We start from the raw sequence: 21,778 nt of genomic DNA, 5'->3' as shown, positions 1-21,778 counted from the left end.
GAAGCATGGTTGCGGTCGACGGATACGTCAGTTCTATACGAAATTCTGAGATCGAGGCACCCATGAAGCCATATGGCTAGACGAGGAGTTTTTTCAAGAGTAACCCTAGTTGTTAGCGGACTACTGCCGCCAAGCTAAGCAGGAGGGAATGTCACATGCACTCTGCAGTGTAGTGCATGGTGACAAACTGACTCATGATCAGCAGTGCAACATTTGTACAGTATTAGTTCCATTCAGGATGATATTTGTCGTACGCCGTGACCCCATTGTAATCCTTAGTCCAGGAGAAGTTAGGCACGAGCTACGCAGGGCATTCTCAGCCATAGCGAGTTAGTCAGTCAGTCTAAGTCCCTTAACCCACTAAAAGCGACGCATTCATGCATATACAGTCAGTAGAAACCTTAGGGTTTGCATCAGAAAGCATGCTGCACATTGCACATCATTCATGCATAGCATCTAGAACCCCAGATATCATCTAGTATTTATCAAGATATTTACTAGGATTTTTCTGGTATTTTTCCCACCATTTTCAGCATTTTATAAACATTTATGCATTATTCATTGTTTGGACATGAGCAGTCGGCCAGCTTAGTAGCCAGCCGACTGGCTCATTCAGCCCATATAAATAGAGCCCCTGCATAATCATTCTCTCATTCATTCATATTCAGCCAAGGAGCATTCAGGCGCTTAGCATCTTCAGCACAAGGAGCAAAGCAATTGCAGTTTTCAGCCTCCTCATCTCAGCGTTTTCCTCCAATACGAATACTTCCGTTGCATGTTACACGAAGGATGGAGACTAGAAAATGTGATTCCTGCTTGGTAAAATCTATCCGTATCGACGCGTGTGCCCCTCGGTAAGATGATGCTCCTAGAGGAAAAGAATGTCGATAGGTCCCCCAACTGTAGCTCTCTGAAGCTCTCCTCTAAGGATGCCTCATCTTTGAAAGCACTGAGGCCCCCCTAAACATTGAATGTTCCATGAGACTGTCCGCATATCAATCTCTGTGGGAGGCGGAACTATCGGAACTGCCCTCCACTCGAAGAGTCTTGGGCAACGGTTTAGATGGGGAACCCGGAATAATCACAATCCGTCTTGGGACGAAGGCGCGCCGAGTGGGTGCGAATCCTATCCTCCATGTGACTCCACTCTGTCCGAGTGCGCGAGAGTGCAAATTCCAAACTCCATAGATCACAATGGAGATCACAATGGAAATACGTGTATGAACACAAAACGCAGCACCTCCAGGCTAGAGGCCACCGTCTCCCCAGCTTGGTCTCTGTGGCATGAGCTTCCAAGCTCCATCCTAGCTAATGGCCATAGATGGGTGAGTATGTCGGTGATGCGAAGGTCGTGAAGATGTTGGGGAGCTCAACTGAAAGGCAACCACCGACTCCCACTCCGTCCCCGAGGGGCGGGGAAGGGTAGGCGAGGGGTGCGGCTGGTAGTGATCCATTGGAGAGGTAGGCTACTGGGAGAGGCTCGCCAGGGGCTCATTGGGGTCTACCGGCCTCATTGGGCTTTGAGAGCCGAGGAAGGAATCTTGACGGGGAATCGACCGCCAAGCTGGAGGGGCCGAGGGGACCCGCTCTGTGATTGGGTCTGTGATTGGGTTTGTGATAAATGCTTGAAATGGTCCACTGACAGAATCAAATCTTGTTGTACTCTGTTAGCCTGGCGCTGCGGCGGTGGCGTCACTCAGCTTTGGTGGTTGGCTGACAGCCCGGGCGCGGACCCAACCGTCCGCCACTCTGTGGCAGCCGGGTCGTCCGCGTTCAGGAGCTGGTGCTCCGCTGCTTGAGAACCTGTGTCTCTCTCTACCTCCCGTTGAGGATTTGAACAGGAAACAAGGGGGAACCACAGGAGGCGGTCTCCTAGACTAGCACTGAGGGCAAGCTTTGGCTAGGTGTCCCATCTGCCTGCAAATGAAGCATTGGCCTAGAAGGCTTGAATACTGCACTCGTTGAATGATGGGGTCGTCCCGAAGACATTGAATAGATATAGCATGAGGCACTGAATCCGTCGAGGCAACACAGATGCGAAGGGATGGAATCTTGGCTGCTTGAGCGAGGGCCGAGGTAGCAGTTGGGGGGGGGGGGATTCCATCACTCCCGATGGCACCAACAATCATCGGGAGAAGAGGAAGGTATTCTTCCCAAGGCCTAGGAAGCAAACTGTCACTGGGAAGCCCGACACGTCAGCCAGAGTGTCGGACAGAGGGTTGAAGCTGTGCTGCCACCGCGCAAAGAAGGCCTAGGCCGTACGCAATGCAAGGGGGGCTCAGCTGCATGATTCGGTTTGAAGCCGCTGCTGAGTCAAACTCCACCTGGTAGTAGCCACGCCCCAAAGGGTGAATGCTTGTGATCGTTGCAGGTTCACCAATGAGACTCGCCTGAAAAAGATCCTTGAGTTTTCCACGCGTAGGGCAGCTACCAACAATTTTGGAAACTAGGGTGGAGGCCTCTAGTGTTGCAAGAGTCATCGCAAGGATCTGAAGGTACGATCGGAAAAAGATAAGCAAGCAACGGCGGCCTCGGTCGGGGTTGATGGAGCGGCTGCCATGGAGTCCCCCTGAGGGTGAAGACCACAAAATGCCGAGACTTGCCGAGAGGGAAATGTCCCAAAGAACCTGAATTAACTGCTTGCGGAAAGAGGGAGAGGAAGGAGAAACAGGTAGAAATCAGTAGAGGAGGAAAGGCTGAAAGAAAAGCAAGCGAAGGGGGGAGAAAAGGGGCGGCGTGTAGAGGGGGGGGGGGAACGGGGGGAGAAGGCAGCAATGGGACGGGGCAAGGTGGGCGTAGAGGAAAGGGGGGAAGGGGGCTGGTGGGCTTCCCAGAGAGGGGGGGGAACAGGGCAGTCTGGGCAAAAGGGTGTGTGTGTGTGTGGGGGGGGGGTGTTGCACACTGACCCGCGAAGGGGGGGAGGGGGGAAACGGGGTAGGGTAGGCAGAGAAGAAGGCTTTTTTTTTTTTGGGGGGGGGGGGGGGAGCTCAGAGATCCTCGATTGATAAACTTCTCTCTCAACAACTTCTGTACCTCTTGCATAACCATAATCCACTATACTCTAGCAGGTAAGACAACCTTATGGCCAATAACATGAGGCAAAAGTAATGTTGACACTGAGATGCATACCCTACCTTTGGTTCCCTGTGCACTGGACTAGAAAGTGCTTCAGAAAGGATTGTACTAGTTTTACCACATATCCAATTTGTTGTCACATGCACTCTGCACTGTAGTGCATGGTGACAAGATGGCTCATCATCATCATCATGAGTTCAATATTGTACATTATTAGTACCTTTTAGGATGATATTTGTCGTACTTCGTAACCCCATTGTAATTCTCAATTCAGGATAAGTTAGGCACGAGCTACGTAGGTCGTTCTCGGCCTTAGACAGTCAGTCAGTCAGTCCAAGTCCCTTAACCCACTTGAAGAGATGCATTAATGCATGTAGAGTCAGTAGAAGCCTTAGGGTTTGCATTAGAAAGCACTTTGCATGATGTATAGCATTCTTCCACTGCATTTAGTCCATGGCAGAAGCCTTCAGATACTATCTCGCATTCATTAGAATTTACCCAATATTATTCCCATAATTTACAGCATTTTTTGATCATTTTTACATCATTTATTTCTTTTATCCAAGACAGAAGTAGTCGGCCAGCTCTGTAGCCAGCCAACCAGCATCCTTTGTCCATAATAATAGCTGAGCATATAGTCCTTTTATTCATTCATTCATATCATCGTTAGCCTTGAAGCACTCAACACTTGGAGCCTTCAGCACAAGGAGCATAAGCGATTGCAGAATTTAGCACATCAGCCTTTAGCGTTTTCCTCATCAGCATCTAGGAGCATCAATGCTTGAGCAATTCAGCCTTCATTTAGTAAAATGTAGCATCTACAGCATTCAGCCTATAGATCCTCTTACGTTTTCAGCATTCATACAGTTTTCAGCATCCTCATATGCATCGTTTTGCTATAGCCACTTGGTGAAGGTAAAACTCAGCATTCATACATAGTCTAGAACAGTCCCAATCAGCCCCTTCTCTCAGCCTGAAATTTGCAGCCTGCCTACATCCATTGGGAAGAGTGCATAGGCTCGAGATTGGTCATCATTGGTGCTTCTACAGTCGTGTACAGTTCAGCCCGACTCTTGATCTTTCGAGATCTTGCGTTTGGCTTATCGTCAGTCCACCGTCAATCTCTTCAAAGTAATAAAGAAAATACTATTCCGGTAACGGGATAGGAGGGCCCTTCAGTGGGTAATTTGGGGTTCCATATGGTGTACAATTTCTATCTCTCTCTCTCTCAAATCTCTTAAAGTTTGAAGACTCTTCAGTTTTCCTAGCCTTAGGTGCCACCAGCCAGTAGCTCGCGACATCGACTACCGTCATTTGAAGTCAACCGAATTTTAGTAAGTATGACGGTAAGTGTGATCATTTAGCAATTAATTAGTTTATTTATCAATTTTAGTAAGTATGATGGTAATTGTGATTATTTTGCAGTTAATTCGGGACCCCATATGGTGTAAAGTTTCTCTCTCTCTCTCTCTCTCTCTCTCTCAAATCTTAAAGTTTGAAGTCTTAAAGTGGATTGCTAAACTCGTGAAATTCAGGATAAAGAAGACGGTGTGAGCATTTGTGTGACAGGATCCTCAAATTACGAATACTTCCGTTGCATGTTACATTTGTGCTCCTTCAGAAGCAACATATCCATAGGTGGACAAGATCCTCAAATTACGAATACTTCCGCTGCATGTTACATTTGTTCTCCTTCAGAAGCAACATATCCATAGGTCCACCTGTAATGCCAGGGTGGAGGTGACTACTGTGCTTGGGAAGCCTCCCTAGACCCAGCATATTCCATGAGATAATCCTCATGTTAAAGAGGAGGTTTTGATTCCGGATTTGCGCAATTGCTTGGCTGGAGTCTGGACTCGTCTCTCATAACGTTGTAGAAGGGGGTAATCCTTGGAGCAAAGTCCAATGTCAACATGTTCACTTTGTCCTGGACTTTGCACAGTCTTTGCATATGTCCGCAATGCATGGGTGCCCTGTAGGACGTAGTGGCATATATCCTGTTGCACATCCTGCAAGGCCTCACAAGATGGCAACATGTCCTTTGCATCCATAGCAAGTGCATCCTGCATATTGTCCATCCCAAGCAAGGACTCAACATAGTCATTCTGCCCTAACGCAACATCCTTCTGCGAGGATGACTCTGCAAACTTATCACTTTGACCCAATACATCAGCCTGTCATCTTGTGCCCCAACCAAAAAGTGTGATCGGATAATAACTTGTCAGATCTACCACATTGTCATATAGCTAGTTTATGCTCTTGCAAGAGTAAAATGTCCATAGGACCTTCTGTGACTACATAGTGAAGTTGGTTCTTGATAAGTTGTTTCCAACGACGTGGGATAACTCCAAGCCATAAGACATACCTCATGAAGACAAGCACTGAAAGTTGCGGCCAGATCTCGTGGTTGATGAAGGACCCCCTTTCAAGGTGGAAACGCGTCTCGCATAAGTGAGGGAGGGGAAGTTCTCCAAGGAGGGGCTTCTCCCTCGCATTCCAGGGAGAAATCCTTTCCCTTCTTAAGAATGGGAGAAGGGGAGCGTAATGTAGCATCAAAGTCCAGCTGATACTGGGAGAAGAATAATTTCCGTTGGCCAAGGGGAAAAGGGCTGCCCGCAAGTGGTTGAGATGTAGCTTCCGGGGAGTTGAAATCGACTTGGAGGAACCCTCATCCGAGTAAATGTGCATCGAGAAAGTGCACAGCCAGTTTTGAGGGCTGCTAGAAGCCAATATCTAACTTGCGAACAGGCAGGGTGAGATCCATAGACTCTCCCAATGAGAGTGGCCTTCATTTCATTGTCGATGTTGCTTTGGAGGATGAGAAGCTCGTCTTGTGTAAAACTGATAGAAAGATTGGCTTGGGCAGAAGCCAATAATGCTAATCAAGGGACGGGTGGCCGACTTAACACAATGGGAGTTTTCCATATGCTGGCGTAGGCAAGAAAGCGGGAGGGGCAGGAGGAAGGCCTTGTAGTAGGCGGAAAAAACAAAGATGATGAAGGTGGGGGTGGAAGAGGAGTGTGCAGCAAATAAGGGGAAGGAGGGTGAAGGTGGCCAAGGAAAAGCTGCAGAGGGCAGAGGCGGAAGGCTGGAAGAGTAACGTAGGCTATGAAGGAAATTTTTGTTTTTTAATTCATACGATAATTTATATCACACTTATTTGAACGCACTCAAATTTCATGATGGTATATCAGAACAGCCACCTTAACGCTCTCCTTGTTACATTATCTTTCAAATGTTCAAAAGACAATTAAGGTAATAGGACCTTTTACTGAGCTCAGGCTTTTAAACTTTTAATCCTAGGCACCAGCAGCCATCAATGGAATTTTTGTATCTCCAAATGAGCATGGTTCTGATAAGGATGATGACCGAGTGGAATCCCATGGAAACCCCATTCCAAATGCTGTTGAGAAGGATAATTTTTTCTTGACTGGAGCACTAGATGAACTGAAGATCGTGATTAGCAGTGGACCTATGGTAAGAAGGCAAATCGTGTTTTTATTGTAATGTTGAATGAGCATTTTACTCGAGCTTTTCTTCTTTGACCAAACACTTCAAATCTTATGATAGCTTGTTATTTGAAGGGGGGAAAGAAATCAAAAGAGCAGCTACTTTTGGCAATGGAGAATCCATTGCTAGAGCTACGTGCATTAGGCAGCAAAGTAAGGATCATATCTCCAACCACTTAGCTCTGAGTATTCTGTATGCATGAAGTTATTTGTTAATAAGCTTGTGTTGGGTATCTTTCTGTTGCTATAGGTGGAGTTCGTCATGAGACAGTTTGATATGTCCGTTGGAGCTGTCCTCCAAGCGTTTGAAATTGAAGATAAATACTCTGGCAGGGGAATCTCAGCGCGACGTTATCTGGCTTGCTCTCATCTAGACTTATCCAAAAATTTCAAGGGCGGTGACAACATAGACAGACAGCAAGATGAAAAGACCCAAGATGTAGGGAAAAAGATGCAAAAGGATAGGAAAGGCAAGAAGGAAATGTTTTTTGACACAGAAGAAGACTTGGGTGAGACAGAGAATGTTGACGAACAGCTCATGCAAAGTAGGCATTATTCAAGGAGTAACTCAGTCTTTTATGATGCAGAGGACTTTGAACAGGCAGGACTTCTGTCTGGAAAAGGTCCACCAAAATTTGAACGGATTCCTTTTTTGTTGCCGGATCCAAAGGATCCAGGTAAGGAGGAATGGCCTAAGGATAAGATACAGGAGAATTTTGTCAAAGCCCAAGTCATTCTTTTCTCTCTGGATTCTCCAGCATATAGAAATGTGGATAAGCAGGTCTCTGATACCTTCTATCTGTGAAAAATTCCCAGTTTAAACTCTAGTTTTGATGGTTTTTTTGTAAGTATAGTGGTCTCATATATTTTCATATAACTTACAGATAACAGTATCACTAGCGACACTCTCATTTTTCTGCATCCGACCAACGATCATGGCGTTGCTTAACTTCACAGAGGCAATCACGGCAGATATCACAGCTGGTCCTCAAGAAGGTTCAACTTCAAATAAAGATGAAGTGGTTACATCAGTGGATTCCTCTGCTATGAATGATAGTGGGGAGGCAAAGCCCACATTTGACCGTGAAGATTCTGTCATCAAGGGACTGCTTGGGTCAGGCAAAGAACGGACCTTGTTCTCATTGAAACTAAACATGCGTCAGGCTGTGATCACTCTAAACACGGAAAATGGGGGGCAGATTGCAAGCTTAGCTCAAGAGGACTTGAGCTGCAAGATTAAGGTCCAAATCCCTGCGTAAAACACATATTCTTCATATGATGTTAATCATGGTACTCTCAAGAAGCTTTGAACTATCCATTGAATATGACGCCTTTTTTTTCTGCCCGCAGGTTTTTCCCTCTTCCTTTGCTATATCAGCCTCACTTGGAAATCTGAGAATATCAGATAGCAGTGTGGATCGTGAGCATCCGTATAGTTTTATTTGTGACACCCGGAACCCTAGCAGCACGTCTTTTATTGAGGTGATTTGTACTTTTTGTTAAGATGGTCGTAACAGTGCATACATTTTGTACCACTTTGCACAGAAGAGGGCATCAGTTCTGTTAGAACCTTGGCCTGCACTACCAAGGGATAGGGTTGATTCTGTAGAGAGTTACAATTCACTGCCAAGGGATAGGGTTAATTCTCTTGGCATGCACTATCCCGTTGCATGCACTGCCAAGGGATAGGTTTAATTCTCTTGGCATGCACTGCGAAGGGATAGGGTTAATTCTGTGGAGAGTTATAATTCCATGATAGGAGTATCAATAGGGTCTGGGCCCATATATAAGTGTGCACATAACTGAATATTGTTGAACGGTTTGTGGATCTTGATATAGTTATAATTCCATATAGTCTAGCTCATGAAGTGAATATAGGGCTGATGACCCCCCTGGTAGTGGTATGGGATGTGATGGGTAGTCATCCATGGGCAAGGCAGTCTACGGCCTGGGGGCCATGTATTCACCTGTCCTTATCTCTCCATTACAGCGGTGCTTCTCTCTCCTATGTTGGGGGTGTTCTGGAGTATTGAAGCCTATAGTTGGGTTGGTGAGTCTGTCAACTTCTTTCCTTGTGTTCTGTGTATTTTGTGTGCGCGCTTGGTGCTCTGGATTTAGGTTGGTCCCAGATGGTTACATGAGGGTGTTTTAAGTTCGAACCCTGGTACCTATTGTATATTATATAGGCTATTGTACCATGCAGCCGAACAGGGGGCATGAATTTGAACCCTGACACTACAATACATTATATAGCTTACAAAAGAAAAGTGAATGCATGCCTTTTCTTTCTTATTTAAATTTCCTTAAGTTTGGAGGTTGACATATCCTAATTTTTGTGTAGCTGGAATTCTCTTCGTTCAACAAGGATGATAATGATTATGATGGCTATGAATACAGCCTTGTTGGAAAGCTCTCTGAAATTCGTTTCATTTATCTGAATCGTTTCATCCAGGAGGTAAGGGGTATTATACACACAAAGATATTACCACATGGTGCTGTTTGGTTTCACATGACTGGTCTTTATATGTGTGGTAAAGTGTTTGTTGCCTTATGCAGATTTCAGCTTATTTCATGGGCCTAGCTCCACAGACCCCTGGATACATTGTCAAAATTGATAACAAAGTTACAGATGTTGAGAAGTTTTTCACACAGTCGGAGGTAGAGGGATCACCAGCAATCAAATTGGATATTTCTCTTTCCAAGCCGATACTACTCATGCCTCGAGAGACAAATAGTAGAGAGTACGATGCTTGTTGGCCCTGTATCTTGCATTACTTTGTCTATGATTGCTTAAATTTCAAGTTTTTGATGACACCATTGCATGCTAGCTGTTTTAAGTTTTTCTCTTCCTCGTTATGTGTTTGATTTGTTTAGGTTGTGTGTGTGCGCACGCGCACGCGCGCTTGCGGGTGAGTGTGTGCAAGTGTTCCATGATTTAGCCAAATAATCTCCCTTTCGCCAACAAAAAAAAAACCCACCCACCAAAACAAAAAAAAAAAGAACACCATCACTTTCAGACATCACATCTTATGCTAATCAACTTTGCAGCTTCTTGGAGCTAGACATTCTACATATCAAAGTGACGAACTCTTTAAAGTGGATCGGAGGTGAACAGGATAATCCTGGAGCTGTTCGTTTGGATACTACAGTTTTGCATGTAAGACAGTTTGAAACACAAGTAACATTGAATAAGCATGCTTTTGGTGTTGACGTTTTGTCTGTCATGTGCAGATAGAAGACATACACTTGTCAGTTGGTATGAACGGTAAATCTGGGGAAGGGATTATAAAGAAAGCCAATGGGTTATCCTTAAGTGTGACAAGGTCTTTGCGAGACTTGTGGCACCAGGTTCCAGGGGTTGATGCCTCTATTAAGGCAAGTCTGTGAACTTAGGCACAGATGTATGCAAATAGATGGAATTGATGTGTTTGGGTTTTGACATGTTTTTGGACTGTTGCAGATAGAGAAGCTGAAGGCAGATTTATCTGACAAAGAATATCAAGTGATTACAGAGTGTGCACTGAGCAACTTGGCAGAGAAAGCCAATTTGCCACCAACTGTTTTGCTACCAGATTCAGATGGGAATGAAGAACATAAGGAACGGAAAGATGATTCAGACTTGCATGTAGCTGAAGCCGAGACGGAACAAAGGCATGATACGTCTACTAATGAGAGTGCAAATGATGGCTGTTGGACCACTATTATCGTCACTGCAGAAATTGATCTGGTTGAACTTAGCTTGTTCAAAGGAACTGCAAGAGAGCAAACATTGGCAACTGCTCAGGTGATTAGTACATGTGCTGATCTAGGAGTAGGGAAATATTGAAACTTTGAATGAGCAGAATCTATCATGTTGTAGGAAATCAAACACACTGTTTTTCTCACTAGATTTTGATGATGTTAAGTTTGCACTTGGGGAGGTAATACTAATTTACTGCTATCTTGAAGATGGAGATTTCTTCGAAGTCTCCCTCCAGGTAGCAGGGTAGTTGTTCATGCTGTTTTCTTGTATGGGAATAGTGCATTTGTCCAGCCAGTTACCCTCGTTTTTTTGGAGAGTGTGGATAGGATGTGGATGCATGGGTGTGTGCATCTACGGAGCGAGCTGAAACAATGATTAGGCAATCTTGCTGCTGCCTGATCTAAATGTGGAATCACAACATTGGATGGGCTGGTCCTAATGGTAGTTGAAGCGTATACGAGGGATTAGGGTTACCTGACCATCAATTACCATGTGTGTATAAAGAGGATCTCTTTGATCAGCTTTAGCCAGTAAATGACTTAACACACAATGACTATGATCCCTCTGTAACAAGGATCAAGCTTTTTCTAAATCATCAAGCTGGCAATGAGGATCCGTGTAAGAAAAGGCTAGACCTCATAGCTTACAGGGTATGGAAATCAGGTACATTTGTTCTTTGATGAATGATAGATGTTTCTGGGGTGCATTATGTGCTGCATACAAGAGTATTTCTGCAAGCAGTACTTTCTCAAGAAAAATATGTTTTTATTTTGATTAATACAACTGTTGATATTGTAGGTGAGTGGCGTGTGGGTGGCATATAAAGTCAACTCTATTCAGGAGTCATACATCATGGCATCATTGAAATCCTTGAGTGTGAAGGATGATCGTGAAGGGACAGAACCGGTGCTGCAGTATATGATCGGGAAGGCTGATGACATGGAATACCGTATAGAGAACAAATCCTCCAGCAAGGTCACTGTTTGTGCTTCATTTGGTCACATTGACTGCTGCTCTCCCTTGACAATGCTTGTCATGGATGCAAAGCTTAGCTCCACCATTCAAATGATTTCTCTGCGCATACAACAGCCAAAATTGCTGGTTGCTGTAGATTTTCTTCTTGCCATTGCTGAATTTTTTGTACCATCTGTTCATACTATGGTTTCTGATCCGAAAGATACAGATGAGGATTCTTTGAATTTCAATGATGGGCTTTATCTTGATCAGCCGGTCTTTAGACAACAAGGGAAAGAGAATACCTTCTCACCGAAAAGGCCCCTGGTTGCGGACAATTTTAGGATCAATGACTACGTTTACGATGGTGGAGGTGGTTCCATACGCTTGCAAAATGAGAATGGAACTGATCTTGATGGGTTGCCTGGGGAGCCTCTCTTTTTCATAGGCAGTGGAAAGCACCTGAGATTCAAGAATGTTGTAATACAGGCAAGCATACCTGTTTTGTGTTTTTTGAAGAACAAGTTGATTGTTTGCTGCTTCATATCTTACTTTACACATGTTTTTTGCCCTGCTTTTGGGTTACTTAGGTTTAATCAAGGCAAATTTCTTTCTGGCTTTGAGACTTGATTTAAGAATACAAAATAATAATCTCTCTTTCTCTCTCTCTCTCAAAACACACACACACACACACACACGCACGCGCTTGCATGGGGTGCGTGCGTGTGCGAAAGAACGAAAGAAAGAGACTTGGAGTTGGCATGATCACAGTTTTAGGCACGGAGTACTCAGCCTGGGAGGAGCTGATTCCGGCTTTGAGGGGATAGGACCCATGGCATTTCCCGGAGTTTGGACACATCCCCGGGAGTCTACTTTTCTCGCGATCTGGGAGTACAGGCCCCAACCTTTCTAGATTACACCGGTTTTATGTGCATGAGTGGGCTTGTGGATGAGGTGGCATGGTTGGTATTCTTGCGGGCACTACTGTCTCCGATCATGCACTGGTCATCATTCTCTCCTTAAGGGACCCATGGAGGCAGGACATGCATTTGAGCACCCGGATCCCATTTAGGATTCTGAGATTTACAGCAGGATTGAGGAGATTTGGGAGGGTCTGGATTTCCACCCTGGGTCAGCCGCAGGAGCTTTAGACGCAAGCCTTGGAGAGATCAGCAGTTCGTTACAGGAGGCCGCACAGAGCAGACTGGCTGTCTTCAGAGAGGAGAATCCATCGGACCCTTGCCTCGCGGCGGCTTCAGGAGAGTACCCTGGATAACCTGTGGATTTAGGCCTGGTTGGCTGCAGCCCGTACAGAGCTTAGCTCCATTGAGGAGCGGAGGGTGGAGTGCTAGAGCCTCATTTTGGACCCAGGCGGGTGATAGGGACACATAAGATTTCTTTGAGATTACAGGTCCACATAGGCGGCAGGATGGTATCTGCACGTTGTGAGGCCAGGATGGATCGATAGCTGCAGATCCCCCCTAAGTGCAAGCCATTGCCACGGATTTATTCCCTTCCCTTCTCACAGGTGCTCCCCTATCCTCTCAGGTGATGGATGCGTGTGAGTGGGTCTCGCGGCATGTGAGGGAGGTGGGTCCCCCCCCCCCCCCCTCCCCCCCCCCTTTCTGGACTTTTCTGTTGACACCTTTTACTTCAGAGAAGCTTGCGGACAATCTAATGGCACTCTCTAGAGGCAAATGCCTAGGAGAAGGTTGGCTTCGAGTTTCGTTATTTCTTCGTCATTGGGGTCTCATGGAAGGCAGCTTCAAAGATGCCATCAATGAGATTATGACCACAGGCTCCATGCCGGAGAGGCAGTCAGAGGGGTGGTGATGATAGATTGGAGATGGGGTGGTGACAGATTGGAGATTCAGCAATGGAGACCCAACACCCTCCTAGGGACTCCATACAAAATCTTAGCCAAAGCCATCAGCCTGAGATTGGAGCCTTTCCTCCCTGATTTGATTCATGGCACATAGATAGGTTTTTTCCAGGATCTGCACATCTTTACTTTTTGGTAGTCCTCGCTTTTCCTTGGAGTGGGACAGAGAGGTTATGTTTACATCGCTAGATTTTCCCTCCCTTACCTATGCGAGACGTACTTCTGCCTCTAAAGGGGGTCCTTCATCGACCACACGAGATCTGGCCGTTCCTACTCTTGAGTCCTTATGAGGATTGTCTCTTGGAACATTCAAGGTCTTGGGGGTTTTTTTCCGCGTCGGCGGAAAGAAATTGTAAAAACCGAGCTTCATTGTGTAGTCACATGTGGACCTATGGATGTATTGCTCTTGCAAGAGCATAAATTGGATGCTAGCCAATGTGGGAGATCAGGCAAGCTTCTCTTGGGACACACCTTTTGGTCACCAGCCCTTGGTACCAAGGGTGGTGTCTGTATCTTTGTTTCAGCTTTGATCTTACCTTGCATCATTGGACATGGTGTCATTTTGCCTGCGAGAGCGCAATGGATCCTTCTTATGCAAGGTACTACACGCATTGGTATTCTCAACCTCTATGCTCCTAACCATAGAGGTGAGAGGATTGCCTTTTGGAAATCTCTCACTACACTGATGCCTCTTGCCGACCATTGGATTATTGGTGGGGATTTTAACATGGTTGAGATCCCAACGGATAAAAGAAGTGGATATGAGGGCTTGGTGTATCCTCTTGAAAGATCGTCGTGGGAGAGGTTTATACTCTCCATTGATGGCAGAGATTGTTGGCATGAGGATGACATTTTGAGGAGACCATCCACTCTTCTTTATTCATGGTCTAACAGGAGAAGAGGGGCAGCATGTATCTATGCACGGTTTTTTTATGTGGATGATTGGGTGCTTGACAGAGGTGGGCATACTTTTATGCTACAGGCACGTCTAAATCGGATCATTGCCCAGTGGTTTTATGTATTAGAGATCCAAATTGCCATGGATGAGCACCCCATGTACGCATCCTTGATCATTTGTTTGCAGATGCAGAGCTATCGTGTCGTATGCTTGATATTTGGAGATCTCATGATCTCTCACAGGCCTCTCAAAGTCATGCCTCTGCTCTCTATGATATTAGTGACTTTTATATCACATGTGCCTTGTCTAAGAGGCAAGAGGCCTTGGATTTAGAAAGGACTATTAGACGTAGATTGACTGCCTTGCAGAAAGAGCACGAGAAACATTCTCATGCTCAATGGGTTGCAGATTCTTTATGTACTGTTAGGGCAGAACTTGATCCCTCTCTTGAGCAGCGCGCGGAGTATCGTTTCCATGCCCAAGAATTCTTTTGGAAACAGATGGGTGGCATATGTAACAAACATTTCTTTGCTTCTCACACGGCCCATCTCATGCAAGAGATAGTGTCAGGCAGTTGTTGCAAGATTCACATGGCACTCTTCACTCAGATCTTCTTCTGGTTAGACAGATTGCTACTGATTACTATCGCCAGCTTCTTAGTGCTGAGCTGCATTCTAATTTGAGACATAGGGCACAGAGGATGGTTTGGAATGCATTGCCACATTTGATCAATGAGGAGATGTGTGCCGCTCTCGATGCGCGGTGATAGAGGAGAGCGGTTTCAGATTTCTCGCTCAGTACGGCAGGGCTGCCATTTAGCCCCATTATTATATATCATAGTTGCAGAGGCCATGAGCATCTTTCTCCGCTCCACTGCTGGTATTTCTGGATTGAGGTTGCCTCTTCGTAGTCAAGAGGAATTGGTTGACTCTGAGTTAGCTGATAACACATCCATGTTCTTGGAGGCTTCACATATATGCTTATGTTCCTTCCGGGTAGCACTAGAGTAGTTCTGTTTGGCAGCATGGGTACTCATTAATTTTCACAAATCTGTTGGTTTTTGGGTTAGTGATTCACCGAGAGTTGTTTGGGGTGCAAATCTTGGTTTTACTTGGATCAGCAGAGGATGCACTGCTAGATAATTGGGATGTGAAGTTGGGATTGATATTTCTCCTGCAGAGCAGTTTGCTCTGGTACTTACGAGTATCAGGAAGAAGCTCCTCCATTGGAGCTCTAGGAGACTAGATTTAGCTTGGAGAGCTTTGGTGGCTAATCATGTATTGCTTGCCTCAACTTGGTTTATTGCCTGTTGTTGGTGCTTCTCTCGTGCGTGCATTGGCCAATTCCGGATATTGATCCGCAATTTTCTCTGGTCGGGTTTGAATGGCACCTCAGACACTCGTGCAAGGGTACCTTGGCTTACAGTTATTTAGCCCAAACGAGGGGGGGACTTGAATATCATCGATCCGGATGTTCAGTGCAAGGTGTTGCTTTGCAAACTTGTGGTCAGAGGTTTCCTACTAGGCACTGAGCCTTGAAGGAATTTTTCTTGTCTCAGATTTTCGGATGTAAACCTAGGGTCGGGCGAGACTAAATGCCGAGCACACAATTTTTGTTCACAGAGGCTGATATCAGTTCACCATCTTCCCCTCTTATTGCAACCATTGTCAGAGCATAGAGAAGCATGAGATCATTTTTGTGACAAAGGCTTCCTAGGTCTTTGGATGATGCTGACCGACAACCTATTATGTGGAACGAGCTCATTAGGGATGAGGCTGGTCGGCCACTTGGTGCATCTCGTTATATGCAGTGGTCAGGATGGGAGAGATGTGCATACACAGTTCTTGCTTGGAAGACCTTTAAGAGTCATCCGGAGGATCAAAGAGCTGCATCCATTCAGCATCTTAGGGGCTCTCGCATTCGTATTGATCAGATTGATGCAGCTATTCCGCATGAGTGGCTTTTTGGGACCTTTCATGGAGACTATCATCCGAGTTGGTTGGGAGTTTTTTCGAGGATAGGCATACCTCTGCAGGTAATTGCTCTCTCTGGCCATGAGGCTATAGATTGCATCATTTACTCTATCATGCCTGGTGGGAGATTGAGGAGATGTAGTATGGAGGAGATCATCCCATATACTAGGCTTAGTCTAGTGAGGATTGTTGGTCGTTCGGGGAAGCATTGGTTCATTGACCCTTCTCCTTAGATAGTGACTCATGCCTTTTGGTGTTTGTGGCTATATCGTGACAGTCCTATCAGATATCTTCAGAGGAATCCAGGAGAGTGGGAGTGGATTGATGCCTTCGATCCTTTGAAAAGCCTTCCTTTTTTCAATTTCACCGTCTGAAATGCCAGGCTTCTCCTCACTCGACAAATGCATATGATCCCTACTCTCAAGCCTCATTTGGAGAGCTATGATATGTCTCCAGTGATACAGCACAGATACTCGCATAGACTTCGGCACTAATATAGAAGGAGCTAGATCTCTCATTTCTTTTGGTTATTCTTACATGGTGGTCTCCCCACCGATCAGTGCAGATCGGTTCTTGGTGTAGCACCTTCCTATCCTAGGTGTGCGGCAGATTCTGAGACTGTACAACATTGTTTATGGGGATGCAACACTGCACAACAGATTTGGGGTTCTGTAGCCCAACTAATGGGCAAATTGAGTGGCCGAGCCATGCATGTGACTTGGGGGGCAGTTGCTTGGCTCTCCGAGTCTGGTCCGCAGTGTTTTTATGAGGACAGTGGTACAAATTCTACTATTTTTATTCATAGAGGTATTGCCCAGCATGGTTTATTGCAGGATGTTCCTCACTCTGATTATACACCCTCCTTCCCCCCCCCCCCGATAGAGGATTGACACCAGTTGGGATATTATTGTCAGTATTACAGCATGGCAGATCTGGAGAGCTAGATGCACGGAGGCTATTGAGGGTGTGCAGATTTTTGGGTCTTAGTGCATTAGTACTATATGGGGTGATATCATCCATACTCTTATGGCTACTTGGGCTCGCATTCAGGGGCGCTGTCGTTCTGCGCAGGCGAAGGATCATGATGCTCCTCAATGGTTGAAATCACCTTACATATTGGGGTGATTCTATTCTTTTCTGGCTTATAACTGTTTTTTTCATACTTAATAGAAGTCTCTTTCTGAAAAAAAGAAGAAGAAGAAGCTAGAATTAAAGGTTGAGTAATGAGATTCGATTTCCTTTGCGATTGTATGACGTGGGTTTCAAGTAGATTTTACCAGCTCTGTAGACATTCATAGATGTAGTCGTGTTGTTGAAGGCAGAGGCGCTTAGAAGAGCCATGACTGCTGTGAACTTTTTTGGAGTTGGCTCTTCTACTATGAACTTTGTTGGAGCTGCAAGTGGAAAAAAAAAGTCCGCGTCGACACGGGTTGCTTCCCTGTTTTTTTTAATCACTAAAAAAAACTTCTAGGCCATGGTATGATACGTACTCTTGCATTAATTGATGAAAGTATGGATTGAGCTCTCCTAATGACAAAACATCTACCTAATCAAGCCTAATCTTACTAATTAAACATGATTAATGTATTAATCTAAGGTGGATATAATCATGATAATGAGTATGTACAATAGCCTCAAGCACAATTAGGCTATAAGATGAAGATTTGTACTTATAAAGAGGCTTGAGATGTGTACCAGTGATATATAATTCATTGCTTGAAATGGTCCCCTTTTATATGAGGAGATATATCCTTGGGTTTGTACATCAATGTGAAATAAATCTCTTTGCTCATGTGGCTTCATGCTAGGCTTTGCACTTTCTTGGTTTACTCAACTCACTCCCTACCTCTTCCTTGTGCTCTTTGGTACCACATTTGTCAACACCCCCCCTTTGGTGCTAAATCTTTGGACTACTCAAGGTGATTGGATGTCGGTTACAGAATGTTGTTTGACTTGACTTGACCTATCGTTAAGGTCTAGAGGTCATTTCTAAGAGTGAGGTCCCCCCTTGATAGAGACTTGACCTATCTTTGAGGTCTAGAGGTATCTTCTAAGGATCAGCGTTACGACGAAACGTTTCAAGTCTGAAACGTTTCACCCCGAAACGCATAGTTTCAACCTGAAACGTTTCACTTAGTGAACACGCATCAACTGAAACGCCGGACCGAAACGTCTATACATACATACATACATACATACATACATACATATATATATATATATATATATATATATATATATATAAAGTCGAGAGAGAGAGAGAGAGAGAGAGAGAGAGAGAGAGAGAGACGCTAGGTCTACTATTTGTTAGTATAAAAATCTCAAAATTACTCACATAATACATTATCACGAGTGATAACACAAGTATAAAAGACATCTCTACTATATTTAAACTTCAAATCTCAAAGTTTCAAAAATTTAAATGTTTCAGTCGTTGGCATTTCACTGAAACGTTGAAACGTTTCATGCGTTTCAGAGGTTTCACGTTTCAGGCTACCTGAAACGCGTTTTAGGGTGACCATGCTAAGGATATGGTAACAAATTTTTGGCTATTTCTTCTATCTTGTCTACATCATTGGTGCCAGAGGGTAGTTACAAGAACTTTTTGTAGAAAGTAGGATTTTTTGCACAACAAATTTTTGTTTAAGAGATGGGTAGTGAGAGGATTTTTTATTGCGTGCTTATTTGGCCGCTTACAACATATTTGAGAATTTTCTGATGATTGTATAGCCAACGTTTTTGGCGTGCATTGATTTTGTGAAGTCTATGTTGATGATGATGCTGATTATTATCTTGTGGAACTCCATTTTGGTAAAATACATGCCCATAAAAACATAGTTTCTAAACTCCATGTGAACAGCACTAAAGGAGGGCTCCTTTACATGAAAACTTTTAAGACCCTAAGGTCTATCACCATTCAAATCTTATCTTCTTAGGATTTTTAATTTATATTATTGTTTTTTATTTTCACTGGTTGTGGCGTGCTTGCGATGGTGCTCTCTTACAGGTGTTGGGAGAGGTGGTTGTTTGGTTGCTACTTCTCTGCATCGCAATTTGATGCTTTCTCCTTCTCTGAGTGTACTTGGAAAAGGCCCAATTGTGTGGCCTAAAGATCTCTATGGTCCGCTCTTCTCTTCTCTCTCCGCTTATTTTTCCATTGCTAGGCTTCTGCTGATGAGCGCTATTTTGTCTGCCAGAGTTGGATGCCCGCCTGCTGCAGTAAGCCCATCCGCTGGTCTCTCGCCTCATTGGTCTGCGCGCACTTTTTCTTGGATGCCGCTTTTGGACTACCTGTGATGACGTCTTCCATTAGACGCAACTTCTTGTGTTACTTGTGTACTTAGCGTCGTAGCTGTGCAAACTCACCCCACTGAGATGAGCTTTGCTTCGCACTCTCTCACCTTGCACACTGCTTCCTTTGGCCGCCTTTTTCCTCTCTATTGTGTTGTCCTTTTTCTCTTGAGTGCTGCTATATTTTCCTATTCTTTACTTTCTCGCTTATTACTGATTTGTGGTTCGGTCTACAGTGGATTGGGTTGCACTATTTGTTTGTGATGTATGGCCTCTCTTACTCCTTTTTCATGGATGCCTCAGGCAGCTGCTGCGATGTATTGCAAGTAGTGGAGATTCTCTCTTAATCTCTATAAAAGAAGGACCAAAGCACAGATTGCAAAGCCTCTTAATAATGAAACCCTAATGTCATGAGAAGAAAACACTGATCCTTATGTAAAATACGTGAAATCCTTTGTCCTAATCACATGCTATTGGAGTCCCTAATCTCTTTCTAATAAATTGAACCTAAACTAGGAGAGCTAGACCTAAGCTCTGATACCATGATTAAAGTATTCATCGAGCTCTCCTAATTAAGCTTAATCGTATACTAATTAAACATGATTAATGCGGTTAATCTAAAGTAGATTCAATCTAAGTTTACTCATGATGATGAGTATGTGCATTAGACTCAAGCACAATTAGGTTACAAGATTAAGACTTGTACTTATAAAGAGCCTTGAGATGTGTGCCATACATACTCATGATGATGAGTATGTGCATTAGACTCAAGCACAATTAGCTTACAAGATTAAGACTTGTACTTATAAAGAGCCTTGAGATGTGTGCCAATGATATATAATTCATTGCTTGAAATGGCTCCCTTTTATATGAGGAGGTACATCCTTGGGCTTGTACATTAATGTGGAATAAATCTCTTTGCTCATGTGGCTTCATGCTAGGCTTTGCACTTTCTTGGTTTACTCAACTCACTCCCTACCTTTTCCTTGTGCTCTTGGGCACCACATTTCTCAACATAATGTGCTCCTTTCTGTATCTTTCCTCGTGGCCCAGTCGTAGCAGCAGCAACAAGGTGATGAATTGGAGATGGGTGGGCTGGTGTGGTGCATGCCACAACCGTCCACACCTGACGATGTTCTCCATCAGCTTCGAGAAAGTGAGTCCTTGTTTGTCTACTGTATAAGAGGCGAGAGACTCGAGAGAGAACAAGAGGAGTTTTAATGTTTGTTGTAGACTGAGTAAAAGTTTTAAAAAGAGAGAAAGAAAGAAAGAAAGAAAGCTGTATTAACGTCTACTAGAGGCCGAACTCGACCTATGAGACAAATCAATGTACAACTGTCAATGTCTTCTGGATGTCCAAAAAAAAAGGACAAAATGAACATGAAGTAAACTATGAAAGTACTGAGCTAGTGGGGGAGGGGGGGATGGATGGAGCACTACTGCTAGAGGCTCAGTATGCAACCTATATGCGCAGTGTAACTCGCAGCGGGTGCTCGGGGGACTAGGGCCTTTGACACACTTGTTGATACCATCAATGCATATTAAAACATTTAAACATGGCCATAGCCTTAATACATATCCATCATCACTTTGCATAAAACGTAAAGCTGGACAAAACATCCACAAATGCTGAAAATGGAGCTTGCACGTGTGACACTGCATAGAGGCCGGAATGGGCCGACCCCCCCCTTGGAGTATTTTATTATCCAAGGAGAATAATATCATGTACAAGCTTTGAGGGCCTTACTCTCCCCACGGGAGATGCCGGATTATCCCTATACAAATGCCATAACACAGCCCAACACAAGGCTACCAAGCCGGAACATAGGCTGTAGAAATGCCGAGCCAACAATATAATCCATATACCTCCGTGTGGGTATTGATTCTTCCCCAAAAACCAAGGGTCTTCATGCAATAGAGCTGGTACAGCAAGTACAACTCTCCATTCAGCCGGTACAACAGGTACAATGGCTGGTGCAGCAAGTACAATGGCTGGTACAGCCGGTACAGTGGCTGGTACAGCCGGTACGGTGGTTGGTACAGCAAGTACAAATGCTGGTACAGCAGGTACAATGACTAGTATAGCAAGTACAGTGGCTGGTACAGCCGGTAGGATGGCTGGTAGAGCAGGTACAGTGGCTGGTACAGCCGGTACGATGGCTGGTACAGCAGGTACAGCAAGTACAAATGTTGGTGCAACAAGTACAATGGCTAGAAATCATAATAAATGATTAAATACCCTTGCCTTCAGTTTTTCTTCGCGATGGAAGCCTCCAAAACAGTCCCCAACAGCCGGTATTCTTCATGGCAGCCTTCAAGAGAGAAATGAAATGTTATATTAACATCTTCAAAAGGCCATAATGACCTATGAGACCAAAAGTTACATCATGGTGGATCTGATACAATGTCTGGATAAAAAAACCCAAAAAATGAAAAATAAAGATGATACTACTG

General features: G+C 44.5%; 1 protein-coding gene across 1 annotated transcript in view; it reads left to right on the top strand.

Moving 5' to 3' along the window:
• Positions 1–21,778, top strand: part of LOC147640137 (pleckstrin homology (PH) domain-containing protein) — a 250,341-nt gene that overhangs the window by 95,142 nt on the left and 133,421 nt on the right. The window contains exons 22-32 of the mRNA XM_086777655.1: positions 6,379–6,552; positions 6,660–6,737; positions 6,835–7,365; positions 7,469–7,825; positions 7,935–8,066; positions 8,926–9,039; positions 9,141–9,325; positions 9,633–9,741; positions 9,816–9,959; positions 10,045–10,368; positions 11,125–11,769. Of these exons, the coding sequence (XP_086633781.1) occupies positions 6,379–6,552; positions 6,660–6,737; positions 6,835–7,365; positions 7,469–7,825; positions 7,935–8,066; positions 8,926–9,039; positions 9,141–9,325; positions 9,633–9,741; positions 9,816–9,959; positions 10,045–10,368; positions 11,125–11,769 (2,793 nt within the window). The remainder of the gene's footprint in view (positions 1–6,378; positions 6,553–6,659; positions 6,738–6,834; positions 7,366–7,468; positions 7,826–7,934; positions 8,067–8,925; positions 9,040–9,140; positions 9,326–9,632; positions 9,742–9,815; positions 9,960–10,044; positions 10,369–11,124; positions 11,770–21,778) is intronic.

The sequence above is a fragment of the Cibotium barometz genome, chromosome 3 (assembly GCF_041138505.1).
Source record: "Cibotium barometz isolate CiBa-2024 chromosome 3, ASM4113850v1, whole genome shotgun sequence".
Taxonomy (NCBI): Eukaryota; Viridiplantae; Streptophyta; class Polypodiopsida; order Cyatheales; family Cibotiaceae; genus Cibotium; species Cibotium barometz.
This window is presented reverse-complemented; position numbering and strand designations above follow the sequence as displayed.